Raw genomic sequence first — 14,600 nt, forward strand, 5'->3', positions numbered from 1 at the left:
TACCGGAACACCACATTATATACATATATATACACACATTAGATACATTTTCTATTTTTCTCTTTTCATATTGCCCATCATGTTTTGGTATATATCCCCCCCCCCCTGTTTTGGCATTGATATCTTAATTAATTAATATTTGACTTTTATATTCTGATATTGCTGACTGTCGAGGAAAAGATACTGTAATGGGTTTTGCACTGTGTACATGAATATGTTGAATATTTTCCTGGTAAATATTTACACAAGTGAAGTCCCTTCTGTTCGGAGTGACACAATCTGTTTGCTTATAGCAGTACACTGTGTCTATTTGTTTATTTTTTGGTTATAGGTTACATTAACTATTTCAAAGGGTAGATCTAAATGACTATGTACTGTTTCTCAATATACCTGCGCTTCACTACTCGACTCTCAGCTATCTGGATCCTGCTTCACTGGACGGCCCAAAAGACTTATAATGGGGGTACAGGATGTAAGTCATTGCACACTTGTAAGTGAAGTGCGCTACCACAGGCTTATTCCTGCTCGTTCTACAGAACAGTGCTGAGAACCTGACTGATCAAAAATTGGACATGTCTCTCTATGGCAGAATAAACAAGTTTCCAGTTGCCTTTATTCAGCAAACTTGCCTAGTTCTGCAGAAATCTTTACTTTTCTCCCATCTTTTTGACAGCTGGTAGCCATAATTCCCGTCCACCAGGTATACTTTAGAAGCAGGGGGGATGTCACTGTGTAGAGTGTCCGAGACCTCTTGAGCTCAGTGCACATCAGGCTCCTTGCTTTGCTTATCTCAGAACATTTATCATATCTGACAGTTGCAGGCATAGCTTGGGAGTTGTCAGACACAGAAGCAGATGTCCTGCCTCTGATCCCAGCCCCTTCCACCAACAATCCTGGGAGTGTGAGCAGACATAATCAGCAAAGAGAGAGGTAATCAGCCAGATGAGAATACCCCTTTAAATCAGTCCTGCACAGTGCTAGCTAATTCTATCCAGTGCATTTTTATCAGCACTATGAAATGGCATAGCAAAGTGAAATATGTACTGTGACTGGACAGGTAGCTAAAGAAGGAAGTAACTGTGTGTGTATTTTTACACACACATTGATGTCTAAGATCATCTGCTCAGATATAAATGTAATAGTCAGCCTGCAGCCTCAGTTTTGGGTATCCTCTTCAGTCTAAAGCAGGGGTTCTCAACCAGGGGTACATGTACCCCTAGGGGTACGCCAAGGGTTATGCAGGGGTACGGCAATTCACTGACAAATATCGGCAATATTCGGCCAGTATTTGTCAGCGCAGAGCGGGGACTGGACGCTGCAGTCGCCACGGCAGCTCAATATATTGTACCTTGGCAATGTTACGTGAGCTGCAGTGGCTGCTTGGCCTGACGTGTGATGTCCCAGACGTTGCACGGAGGTGTCTGCACAACGCAGAAGGACATCACCCATCAGTCTCGCCGAATGGGATAGACACAGGCCTGGTGTGTCTGGGTCCTCCATTGGACAGGAGCACATTCAACTTCTGCGCCATTGGATGAGTGGGCACATACTGTTGTCTCTTGGACATGGCTTCGCTGATCGATTGTTGGCAGAATGGCTGACTACAAGCAGGAGCGCAAGAAGGATGGTTTGACACACAGCTCCCTTCGGCTGAGGTGCTGGAGCCTTGGCTGGATGACGGAGGGAGCGGATGGCCACTGGGTGATGTGGCAGGCCACGGTTATCCCAGGCCGCTTTATGGTGGCGAATCATGTGTTGACGCAGGGCCGTGGTGCCGAGATTGGGACCTTGGCCACACTTCACTTTCTGCCGACAGATTTTGCATGTGACTACGCTAAGGTCCTCCGGATTCTTTATGAAGAACAACCACACCGCAGAGTAGCTGATTTTCCCACCCGCAGTCCGCACTATTTCACTGCTATTGGCACCGTGTCCAGGAACCCCTGTTCCACTACCTCCCTGAATGGTAGCTTGCCGCGAAGGAGGTGGTCTCCCCCTGCCACGTTTGGCCCCTGAATTTCCACTACTGCCACCACCACGCTGATTGCCAACCGTGCTACCGCCTTGCTGCCTCATAGACAAAGAGCAAATCTCTTCTCCTGATGATGATGAAGCCCCGGCTTCTGCACCCGGCTCCCAATTGCGATCGGCTTCATCATCATCAAAAGATGTGTGCACGTCACTGATGTCCTCCTCGTGTTCCACAACAGTGTCTGCCTCAGAACCCTGAACAATTGAAACACCGCCTCCCACGTCACTCTCTGCATCAATACTTGGCCGCCTTGCGGAGCAAGCGACGCATGTCTCCTCACATTCTTGGCTGCCCATTAGCTGCTGACTCACTGACTCGTCCTCACTAAATTGTGGAGCTGAACCCAAAGCATGAGATACTTTTTTGGGAGAGGGAACAGCATAGGACAAAGGCAATGGGATTACGAGGACTGCTCCTGGGCCATGCCAACTGAGGGTTGCGTCTGAAGAACCCACCGACTCTTGACTGGGCTTGTCAGATGTCGCTTGTGATGATGGGGATGAGTGTGCAAACCAATTGACGAGGAGAGATGGGTCGATGACACGACCGCTGCGTGTTAACGGGAGCTCAGGCCTATTGCTGCGACTCCTGCTGCCACTTGCCCCAAGTCTGCCGGCAACTCTGCCTGACGTATGTAGGCCTCTGCCCCTTCTCTGTGCACGTCCTGACACTTCCCTGTCTGACATACTTAGTGCGTTTATGAGGGTATAGAACAGCAGCAGGCAATTACTTATGGCTGTCCTTTCAAAGTATATAGGCCCTAGACAGAATAACAGTTACTAAATAGTACACTCCTTTGTTGTATGTATGCCCTTTACAATGATGAGCTCAATGGTATGCGTATTTATACGCAGAAAAAACACTTTTTTTTTTTTAAATACACCAGCAGGTGTATACTAATGTGTGGAATAGCACTGAATTTAGCACAGAGACAGAATAACAGGTAGTAAATAGTACACTACTTGGTTGTATGTATGCCCTTTGCAATGATGAGCGCACTGTTAAGCCCTGTGAACACTGTGCCCTGTATCTTTTCCTAATGCTGATGTCACCGCTGCATATATGCTGTATAACGCTGTTGTATGCGATCAGCACACAGACGTGCAGTCACATCCTTTCCCTATCTCGTGCATAGGAGAAAGGAAGAGAGGAAAGATGACCGCCGATTATATAGGGCTGTTACATCACAGGGGTCAGTGAACACTGATAGGCTGCATCTCACATGTGATTCAGGGTCAGCCCGCCTACCTTCAGTCCCGCCGCTGTTTCCCGCCCTCCCATAATCCCCTGCCCCATGTACTCACATGTGGATCAGCCATCTTAGGTCTCCAATAGCCTGGAACGCTGTAAAATGGAGTTTAATGAAGCGATTCGCGCGACAGAATCGCGGCGATATTCGTATTCATTGCAAATCGAATTTTTCCTGAAATTCGTAACGAATTCGGGTTCGTCAACTTCGATTCGCTCATCTCTAATATAAATGATAAATATTAACTACCTAGCCTCCATTTCAGAGCCCAAATACACACAACTGATCTCCATTCAAAGCAGCGGTATAAATAGGCCTATGGCTAGATAAGGCTTCTCATCAGGATTCTGGCCATACTTTTTTAATCTCCACAATCCTTTCAATTGCTGAAATATAAGCCTTGTTGTTAATATGTAAATGAGGCTTAGGTGCCCACTTCCAAGGGGGTGTTACTGAGCATCGCAAGGGCCCTGGGTTAGCCATCTCATCTCCTCTCCTCTTATTCACCACCTCTATGCCTGCTCCACTTTGATTAACCCCTTCAGGACCAAGCCCATTTTGGCCTTAAGGACCAGAGCGTTTTTTGCACATCTGACCACTGTCACTTTAAACATTAATAACTCTGGAATGCTTTTAGTTATCATTCTGATTCCGAGATTGTTTTTTCGCGACATATTCTACTTTAACATGGTGGTAAATTTTTGTGGTAACTTGCATCCTTTCCTTGTGAAAAATCCTAAAATTTGATGAAAAATTCGAAAATTTTGCATTTTTCTAACTTTGAAGCTCTCTGCTTGTAAGGAAAATGTATATTACAAATAAAAAAAATTTTTATTCACATATACAATATGTCTACTTTATGTTTGCATCATAAAAGTGATGAGTTTTTACTTTTGGAAGACACCAGAGGGCTTCAAAGTTCAGCAGCAATTTTCCAATTTTTCACAAAATTTTCAAACTCACTATTTTTCAGGGACCAGTTCAGGTTTGAAGTGGATTTGAAGGGTCTTCATATTAGAAATACCCCACAAAAGACCCCATTATAAAAACTGCACCCCCCAAAGTATTCAAAATGACATTCAGTCATCATTTTAACTCTTTAGGTGTTTCACAGGAATAGAAGCAAAGTGAAGGAGAAAATTCACAATCTTCATTTTTTACACTCGCATGTTCTTGTAGACCCAATTTTTGAATTTTTACAAGGGGTAAAAGGAGAAAATGTATACTAATATTTGTAGCCCGATTTCTCTCGAGTAAGTACATACCTCATATGTCTATGTAAAGTGTTCGGCGGGCGCAGTAGAGGGCTCAGAAGGGAAAGAGCGATAAGGGAATTTTGGAGAGTACGTTTTTCTGAAATGGTTTTTGGGGGGCATGTTGCATTTAGGAAGCCCCTATGGTGCCAGAACAGCAAAAAACCCTCACATGGCATACCATTTTGGAAACTAGACCCCTTGAGGAACATAACAAGGAATAAAGTGAGCCTTAATACCCCACAGGTGTTTCACGACTTTTGCATATGTAAAAAAAAAATTATTTTTTTTCACTAAAATGTGTGTTTCCCCCCAAATTTCACATATTTCCAAGGGTTAATAGCAGGAAATACCCCCCAATATTTGTAACCCCTTCTCTTCTGAGTATGGAGGTATCCCATAAGTTGACCTGAAGTGCACTATGGGCGAACTACAATGCTCAGAAGAGAAGGAGTCATATTTGGCTTTTTGAGAGCAAATTTTGCTCGGGGGGCATGTCGCATTTAGGAAGCCCCTATGGTGCCAGAACAGCAAAAAAAAACACATGGCATACCATTTTGGAAACTAGACCCCTTGAGGAATGTAATAAGGAATAAAGTGAGCCTTATTACCCCACAGGTGTTTCACGACTTTTGCATATGTAAAAAAAAAAAAAAAATTTCCACTAAAATGTGTGTTTCCCCCAAATATCACATTTTTGCAAGGGTTAATAGCAGGAAATACCCCCCAATATTTGTAACCCCTTCTCTTCTGAGTATGGAGGTACCCCATAAGTTGACCTGAAGTGCACTATGGGCGAACTACAATGCTCAGAAGAGAAGGAGTCATATTTGGCTTTTTGAGAGCAAATTTTGCTCGGGGGCATGTCGCATTTAGGAAGCCCCTCTGGTGCCAGAACAGCAAAAAAAACCCACATGGCATACCATTTTGGAAACAAGACCCCTTGAGGAACGTAACAAGGGGTACAGTGAGCATTTGCCCCCCACTGGTGACTGACAGATCTTTGGAACAGTGGGCTGTAGAAGTTTTCATTTTCACGGACCACTGTTCCAAAGATCCGTCAGACACCTGTGGGGGGTAAATTCTCACTGCACCCCTCATTACATTCCGTGAGGGGTGTCGTTTCCGAAATGGGGTCACATGTGGGGTTTTGTTTTTATTGCGTTTGTCAAAACCGCTGTAACAATCAGCCACCCCTGTGCAAATCACCTCAAATGTACATGGTGCGCTCTCCCTTCTGGGCCTTGTTGTGCGCCCCCCGAGCACTTTGCACTCACATATGGGGTATCTCTGTAGTCGGGAGAAATTGCGTTATAAATTTTGGGGGGCTTTTTTCCCTTTTACCTCTTGTGAAAATGTAAAGTATAGGGCAACATCAGCATGTTAGTGTAAAAAATTTAATTTTTTTACACTAACATTCTGGTGTAGACCCCAACATTTCCTTTTCATGAAGGGTTAAAGAAGAAAAAGCCCCCCAAACCTTGTAACGCAATTTCTCCCGAGTACGGCGATACCCCATATGTCGCCCTAAACTGTTGCCTTGAAATACGACAGGGCTCCAAAGTGAGAGCGCCATGTGCATTTGAGGCCTAAATTAGGGATTTGCATAGGGGTGGACATAGGGGTATTCTACGCCAGTGATTACCAAACAGGGTGCCTCCAGCTGTTGCAAAACTCCCAGCATGCGTGGACAGTCAACGGCTGTCCGGCAATACTGGGAGTTGTTGTTTTTCCACAGCTGGAAGCTCTGCTTTGGAAACAGTGGTGTACCGGACGTTCTTATTGGGGGAGGGGGGCTGTGTAGGGGTATGTGTATATGTAGTGTTTTTAACTTTTTATTTTATTTTGTGTTAGTGTAGTGTAGTGTTTTTAGGGTACAGTCACATGGGCGGGGGATTACAGCGAGTTTCCCGGCGCAAAATTTGCTGCATCTCAAGATGCAAGAAACCCACTGTAAAAGCCTCGCCCATGTGAATGTACCCTGTACATTCACAGGGGGGGGGGGGGGGGTTGCACCAGCTGTTGCAAAACCACAACTCCCAGCATGCATGGTCTGTTAGTGCATGCTGGGAGTTATAGTTTTGCAACAGCTGGAGGCACACAGGTTAGGAAACACTGAGTTAGAAACAATGTTTCCCAACCAGTTGTCTCCAGTTGTTGCAAAACTACAACTCCCAGCATGCCCAGACAGCTGAAGGGCATGCTGGGAGTTGTAGTTCGGCAACATCTGAAGAGCCAGATGTTGCTGAACTAAAACTCCCAGCATGCCTGGACAGTCAGTGCATGCTGGGAGTTGTAGTTTTGCAACAGCTGGAAGAGCACAGATTGGAGACCATTATACAATGGTCTCCAAACTGGGGCCCTCCAGATGTTGCAAAACTACAACTCCCAGCATGCCCAGACAGCCAAAGGCTGTCTAGGCATGCTGGGAGTTGTAGTTTTCAGACTCCTAGAAGCAGCAGTGAAGATCTTCACTGCTGCTTCTGAGGACCATACACTCACCTGCCGGTCCCGTCGCTGCTCCTCCACGTGGCCGGTCCCGTGCTGCTCCTCGGTCCCGCCAGGTAAGTCCGCCGGTCCCCTCGTGTTTCCCCCCTGTGCCACAGGTCCCCGTGAGCCCCCGCAGCCATCGTCCCCCTTTCTGCCCGACTTCCAGTGGCGGGCAGTGCGGGGGATCTGAACTTTCACCCCAGATCACTGTGATTGGTCCACAGGGACCAATCACAGTGATCGCTGACCAGGACCATCAATGGATGGTCCTGGGGGTGAAGCAGAAGTTGTCCACTGCTGGAAACAGCGGGACTTCTGCCAGTTAACCCGTGCGATGCTGCGCATCGCCGGGTTAACTGAATGTCATTTATAAACGCTGGGATGCGCGAACGCACTGCACAACCCGGCGTTTATATATGCCATTCTGCGGGAAGGGGTTAAAAACATGGTGGACATAAATAATAGGAGATTGACTGACTTACCCTGGGTCCTTGCCAATGTAGGGGAATGCCCCCTGGGCACCTAAGCCTCATTTACAAATTTTAAAATACGCTTTATAGCTGGGAAGGACTATGGATGTAAAAAAAAAGGCATGCTAAGAATCCTTTATTTTTTTGCTGACAGATCCAACAGAAAAGCACCTATTGCAATACTAAGGATATCCTGAAACCTGACCTATTGGAAGTACTAACCTTGGGCTGGAGGATACGATCGTCAAGATTGCTAACATATGATCGATCTTTTTGAAAATTTTGAAGTTTTCCCTTATAACTGGGGCTGTTATGGAATATGTCAATTGCAGGAAGACAATATATAGTGTTAAATTTATAACATTAGTAAAATGTCTACTTAGGCCACTTGGGTGACAAGTAAAAACAAAACCCTAGATAATACCCATTTCCCCAAACTAGGCCATGAGACAAAAAAAAAAATGGTAGACAATTTCAGACTCAAATATACGTTTTATTTTCTTCTAATTTTGCACACTAAAAATCTTACTTATTAGGTAAGGAAAAAAAGAATTAGAAAAGAGGAATAACAATCCTTTGTGATCCAATAAGAGGTATTCTTGGGAAGTATCCGCAGCAAAAGTCTGAAATTTACTCATTATCTAATATAGGGATAAATCTAATTTGGAAAGTTGGAGCCATTTTTCCAAGGCCACTGTATTTGGGGGAAAGGTCTATGTCTTCTGGAGGGATGTCAGAGCGTATGTCAAACTTCTGAAAGATGGATGTCAAATACAGGAATAGCTCCATGCGTGCCAAGCCTTCCCCAGGACAAGCTCTCTTTCCTGGAAAGAGATAAGAGGGACAATGTCAGGAATCATGAAAATAGTAAGTCACCTGGGAACAGGGATATAGCTACAGGGAGTATAGACATAGTAGATGCACTCATACCCTGGAGAACAAAAAACACCAGGATTATACAGTTCATTGCATGTGGTGGGTTTAGAGGTTATGTACTGGGGCCACAGTGAGGGCCAGGCCAATTGTGATCAATTAATATAAAATACCATGTTTGCCATTGTGGTGGCCCAGTATAGGAGTTGCACCCCTGTACCCTTGCTGTCCTGTCAGGCGGACTCTATTGCGGTGTCCCGAGTCCCTCTTTAATCTATGTAATGTAAATGGTTATGGCGTTATGAACACAAGGGGTTAATGCCATCTGCCCCTAGGGTAATAGCATCTGCCCTCATCCCACCCTCACCACACTATGATAATAGAAAATATACATATAGATAGTGATGGGACACCCTTCCATTTCTATCCCCTTGATGATGCTGGGAGTTGTAGTTTTGCAACAGCTGAAGGGCCACAGTTTGGAGACCACAGGTCTAGGTTTTTCAAATAATGTTTACCATTAAATAATGTTTTTAAATAATGTTCACGGCCTGGCAGGAGTCCAAGCTCAGGAAGTGTTTCTCTGCACTGAGCTTGATTGACAGCTGCACAGAAAGTGAAAGCTCCACAGATTCTTACAGAAAGCCACACAGACTGAAACCTGCAGGAGAGCCTCACTGATAGTAACACAGACTGAAACATGTACAGAGCCTGAGGTCTTCTATTCATCACAGCACTGCAAGGATGAGAGGGCAGAAGTGGACCCCCAGCAAGCTTCAGTGCTGTCATGCCTGCTGGGAAACGTCCACTTTCTCCTGCTGGAAGATTTTGCACTATGTGAGCAAGAATAAAAAGTATGATACACAGCTTTTTAAAGCTCTAATTTTTTTTTTTAACTGCAGGAGGGGTGTTAAGAGTAGTTAGGGAACATAGCCTGAGTTAGTTTGGAACAGTTTATTTGGTGACAGGTACTCTCTAAAACGTACCTGTCAGATCCCATAGAAATAAAACAAATATATAATATGTTACTCATTCCCTAATCCTGACCATGTACATCTAGTTTTAATGCCTCTATCACCTATATTTATATATATATATAAAACTCAATTTGTGTGTGTATGTATGTGTATGTGTGTGTGTGTGTATGTATGTGTATGTGTGTGTGTGTGTGTGTGTGTGTATGTGTGTGTGTATGTATGTGTGTGTATGTGTATGTATGTGTGTGTGTATGTATGTGTATGTATGTGTGTGTATGTATGTGTGTATGTGTATGTGTGTGTATGTGTGTGTATGTATGTATGTATGTGTGTGTGTGTGTGTGTATGTGTATGTGTGTGTATGTGTGTGTATGTATGTATGTATGTGTGTGTGTGTGTGTATGTGTATGTGTGTGTATGTATGTATGTATGTGTATGTGTGTGTGTGTGTATGTGTGTGTATGTGTGTGTGTGTGTGTATGTGTATATGTGTGTATGTGTATGTGTGTATGTTCCAGCATCACTTCCAAATGGCTGAAGATATTAACATGAAGCTGGGTACACACAACAAACATAGGATAGGTGATTTAACCCTTACTCACTCCAAAAAGTCGGGGTTTTTATTTAAAGTCCTATACAAGTCAATGGGAAATATATATTACTGCATAACTTCCAAACGGCTGGAGAAATTTCGATAATACTTGGTCACATGTTACTTATACAGTATGTCAAATAAAAATATATAATAGTTAAATTAACTCCTAACCTGCCCCCATATGTGAAGGATGGGGTTTTTGTTTCAAGTCCCATGCAAGTATATAGGACTTCTGGTGTCTTACGCCACAAGCTCCGCTCTGCATCTCCTGGTGTATGGATCAGTACGGCTGGTAAGCCACACCCTCCCTGCATGCCATGTCCCATCTCACAAAGACACACCCTCATTTTAAGCCACACCCCTTTTATTTTCAGCGTACAATATCTTTACCACAACGCAGCCCCACCTGAGGACGGGATATGAGGATTAGAAATGAGGATTAGCTAAGGGGACGGGATATGGGGTCGGGATATGGGGTCGGGATATAGAGACGGGATATGGTGGTACTCAGCTAGTTTATTAATAAAATCCCTCTTTTCATTAGCTCCCAGTGTGTGAAATCCTCTCAGGGGGAAGGGTCCATGTCTCTCCCTTGTGGTGGTGGGAGGTGATTGCTGTGCCTGCTTATGCAGCCTTGTCCATGAGTAATCTCTTGTCCATGACTCATGGACAAGCTGATGCTGCTGAAGGACTTGTTAGTGTCCCAGTAGGTAAGGGGACTCCTAGTGGTGGGATTTTCAGGAGCCTTTTCTTTAATAAATATTCAAAATTTTTAAAACAACCATATTACGAAAGGTACTTAATTTTCATCAGTAACAAGATATAAAATGTTTTTGAATCTGACAGCGCCCATTTAAGAACCTTTGGCAAGGAAACCTCTACAATGGACTGTTGTATAAAGTGCGCCCACCCTCCAAATCTATAGTCATTTGGTGTATGGGGGGTCACTCCACTCTCCTTTGACATCATATGTTAGGCTATGGCTAACAACTGCAATATTTTTTATTTAAAGACGCAAAAGAAACTATGCAGATAACCCGATACCTTCCTGTGACCCGTAGGTAGATAAACCTGGCCCTCAGGTATTTCAGTTTGTGCAACTCGCTGACATTGTGTTTCTAAAGGTTTATTTAAAGCTCTGACCACAGGTGAGTATTCATGTCCGGATTGTTAGGAATCTTTGTATTATTGTTTCTTCATATAAGGGGGAACAGGAAGCAATTGAGGTTATTGACTTGTGACACTACTCCAGGCTCCAATCACTTATAACATCGCACTGACCCTAAGGTCAATGGCAGGAATAGCTGGTGATAATGTTAGTGCTGTACACAAGCAAAGTCTGTATGACTTTCATGCAGGTGAGGTCATATGTATAAGTATTGCACTCTCCAAATTTTGTGACGTTTTGGTCCTAACACCTTGGACTGTTCTTGTAAAACTACAACTCCCAGCATGCCCGGAAAGCCTTCGGCTTTCCAGGCATGCTAGGAGTTGTAGTTTTTCAACAGCTGGAGGCACACTGTTTGTAAAATGCTGTAATAGAGAAATAAAAAAAAAAACTGAGTGAAGATAAAAGAAATCATATAGTAAAAGAAGTTGTAAAGACAACCTGTGTCCATACACCCTTGTGAAGTTATTAAGCAGGGGAGCGGGCGGCAAGCTCCGCAACCCTGCAATGATGTATCAGTGTGTTTTAACTTTCATTTTTGAATCCCCCCCAGGGAGCCCTGAATGGCCGGTACTGAGGAGCCAATCAGGGCTCTCAGAGGGAGATTTCAAAATTAACATTGTGACTAGAAGGGCCATATGTATATTAAAACTGCTGTGGGGGCAAGATATATAGCGCTGCGGGGGGGGGGGGGGGCAGACATATAGCCTATATATTATAGCCCCCCAGCAGCGCATTAGATATGACCCCCGCCGGCGCATTAATAAATATATACCCCCTGCCGGCACATTAAATATATACCCTCCGCAGCACATGTATAATGTAGCCTCGCAGCGCTTCTATATACCTATGCCACTGCAGCGCTATATGTGAAAATCATTCTAGCAGCAGCATCGGCCGCCCAATGCTGCTGATAGAAATACTTTTCATACATAGCGCTGCAGCGGCATATGCATATAGAAGTGCTGTGGGGGGCAGATAACGCTATATGTCTGACCCCCCCCCAGTGCTTTTATATACATATATCCCTATAGCGCTATTAATGAAAAGTATTTCTATTAGCAGCGCATAGTGACGGCAGCCGTCTCCTGGCACTTTGCACTCCTTATAGAAATACTTTTCATTAATAGCGCTGCAGGGGTATTTGTATATAGAAGTGTTGTGGGGGGGGGGGGGGGGGTGGAGATAACCTATATGTCCGCTTCTATATACAAATACCCCTGCAGCGCTATTAATGAAAGTATTTCTATAAGGAGCGCATAGTGCCAGGAGACGGCTGCCGTCACTATGCGCTGCTAATAGAAATACTTTTCATTAATAGCGCTACAGGGATATATGTATATAGAAGCACTGGGGGGCAGACATTTAGCGTTATCTGCCCCCCACAGAACTTCTATATACATATGCCGCTGCGGCGCTATGTATGAAAAGTATTTCTATCAGCAGCATCGGGCGGCCGATGCTGCTGCTAGAATGCTTTTCACATATAGCGCTGCAGTGGCATAGGTATATAGAAGCGCTGCGAGGCTACATTATACATGTGCTGCCGGGGTATATATTTAATGCGCTGGCGGTGGGTACATATTTAATGCGCCGGCGGGGGGTATATCTAATGCGCTGCTGGGGGGCTAGATATATAAGCTATATGTCTGCCCCCGCTTCAGCACTATATATCTTGCCCCCACAGTGCTTTTAATATAAATATGGCCCTGCTACTCACAATGTTCATTTTTAAATTTCCCTCTGAGAGCCCTGATTGGCTCCTCAGTACCTCCCCGCGGGGGATTCAAAAATGAAAAGTTAAAACACACCATACATCGCAGGCTTGCCGCCCACTCCCCTGCTTAATAACTTCAGATTGAATAGGGTCTCAGAAGTGAAACCTAGTGCGATCAATCCCTCAGCCCCTGTACTACAACCCCCATTATGAAACACTCTGTTCCATGATGGGGGTAGTAGTACAAACACTAATGTAGCCTCCCAAGCTGTCTGCAGACTCCCGCAGCTAGGGAATTACTACTCCCATCATGGAAAAAGGTCTGTTCCATGATGGAGTAGTAGTAGTCCCTCAGCACTGCAGGAGTCTGCTGATGTCACCTCTTCTGAGCATGCTCAGTAAAACTAAGGATGTTATTATAATGGCATTAACGGGTGTATTTCCTAATGAATGTCAGCCACAGACTTCAATGTTATAAATAACAGACGTTAATTAACACATTTCTTGTGACGGGCAAAAAATGAGTGCATGTCACGTTATTTCTCCCGTCACAAATAATGTCCGTTATTCATGACGGACTATAACGGGTCATTGACAAACAAGAATTGGGCTCACAAGGAACATCAGGTTAGCTATACCACTCTGCCATGTGACATAACATCTTAAGACATTTATCCTTTAGGGTACAGACAGCAGAGGTTAAAAACTTAGGGCTCTTTCACACTACCATCTGGCACCAGAAGAAAATCCCAGTCCAGCGCAAAACTCATGGAATGAGAATTAATTTCATGTTCACACAGAGTATATACAGGAACACTCACAATGGTACAGGGGACGTGTTTCGGCCGTGGAGGTTAGCCTTAATCATCTTCATTCCATGAGTTTTGCGCTGGACTTCTTCGATTTTCTTCTGATGTCTGTTGGGTGTAGTCCACACCTATCTGTGCAGCAATTTACAGATTGAGGGTGAGCTAAAACCTACCTGCTATTTTCTACCATGTGGGCTCCGCTACATGGAGCTCCGTCGGCAGTTCTGTCAAATGAAGCGAATAAAACAAATTGTGCAAGCACTAATTTTTATCGGCTAAACTCCTTTAAAATTACCGACAGACCCCTCTGTTGGGATTTGGCAGCAACCATTTGCATCCGACCCTTTTCATGATCCATTTGGCTCAAGAAGACAAAAAAAAGGTCAGATGCAAATGGTAATGTGAACCTAACCTTAGAGCACTTTCAGGTTTCAGCAAGGACATAGTGTTAGTTACCTGCAGAGAAGGCCATGAAGCCCTCGTATTTCTTAAACAACCCATTTTCGTCCAGAAAGTGTTCAGGATCAAATTCATGGGGACTTTTGAACACAGTTGGGTCATACAGTACAGAATGTAAGAATGGGAAGATCATAGTACCCTGGAGAGAAAGAAATTAGGACAAATGTTACCCACGTATATTAAGCAATGTGTTCTATTAATAAAACTTCACAATCATGGTGTAGGTATTATAAATAAAACCTTTCAGTACCTTAGGTAGGGTGTAACCCCGAAAAATAGTAGTCTCTGTCACAGCATGGGGGGCACCAAGAGGAAAGAAGTCAATGAATCTCATGAATTCATGGATGACAGCTTCAGTGTAGGGCATTTTGGCTCGGTCTTCCATACAAGGCCTTCGTGTCCTTCCAATCACATCTACTATCTCAGCTTGGACCTTTTCTGAGGACAACCGGAAGGATCATTATGCAAGCTTTTGCTTTTATCAATGAGTGTTTGCAATATACATGAT

At 44.2% G+C, this 14,600-nt stretch overlaps 1 protein-coding gene across 1 annotated transcript in view; it reads right to left on the reverse strand.

Moving 5' to 3' along the window:
• Window positions 1-7,979: 7,979 nt before the first annotated feature.
• LOC130291615 (cytochrome P450 2B1-like) overlaps window positions 7,980-14,600 on the reverse strand; it is a 66,450-nt gene continuing 59,829 nt past the window's right edge. Inside the window, exons 7-9 of the mRNA XM_056540578.1 lie at window positions 14,343-14,530; window positions 14,090-14,231; window positions 7,980-8,318 (exon numbers count right to left, since the gene is read on the reverse strand). Of these exons, the coding sequence (XP_056396553.1) occupies window positions 8,125-8,318; window positions 14,090-14,231; window positions 14,343-14,530 (524 nt within the window). The 3' untranslated portion in view covers window positions 7,980-8,124. The remainder of the gene's footprint in view (window positions 8,319-14,089; window positions 14,232-14,342; window positions 14,531-14,600) is intronic.

The sequence above is a fragment of the Hyla sarda genome, chromosome 9 (genome assembly GCF_029499605.1).
Source record: "Hyla sarda isolate aHylSar1 chromosome 9, aHylSar1.hap1, whole genome shotgun sequence".
In the NCBI taxonomy this organism is placed as follows: domain Eukaryota; kingdom Metazoa; phylum Chordata; class Amphibia; order Anura; family Hylidae; genus Hyla; species Hyla sarda.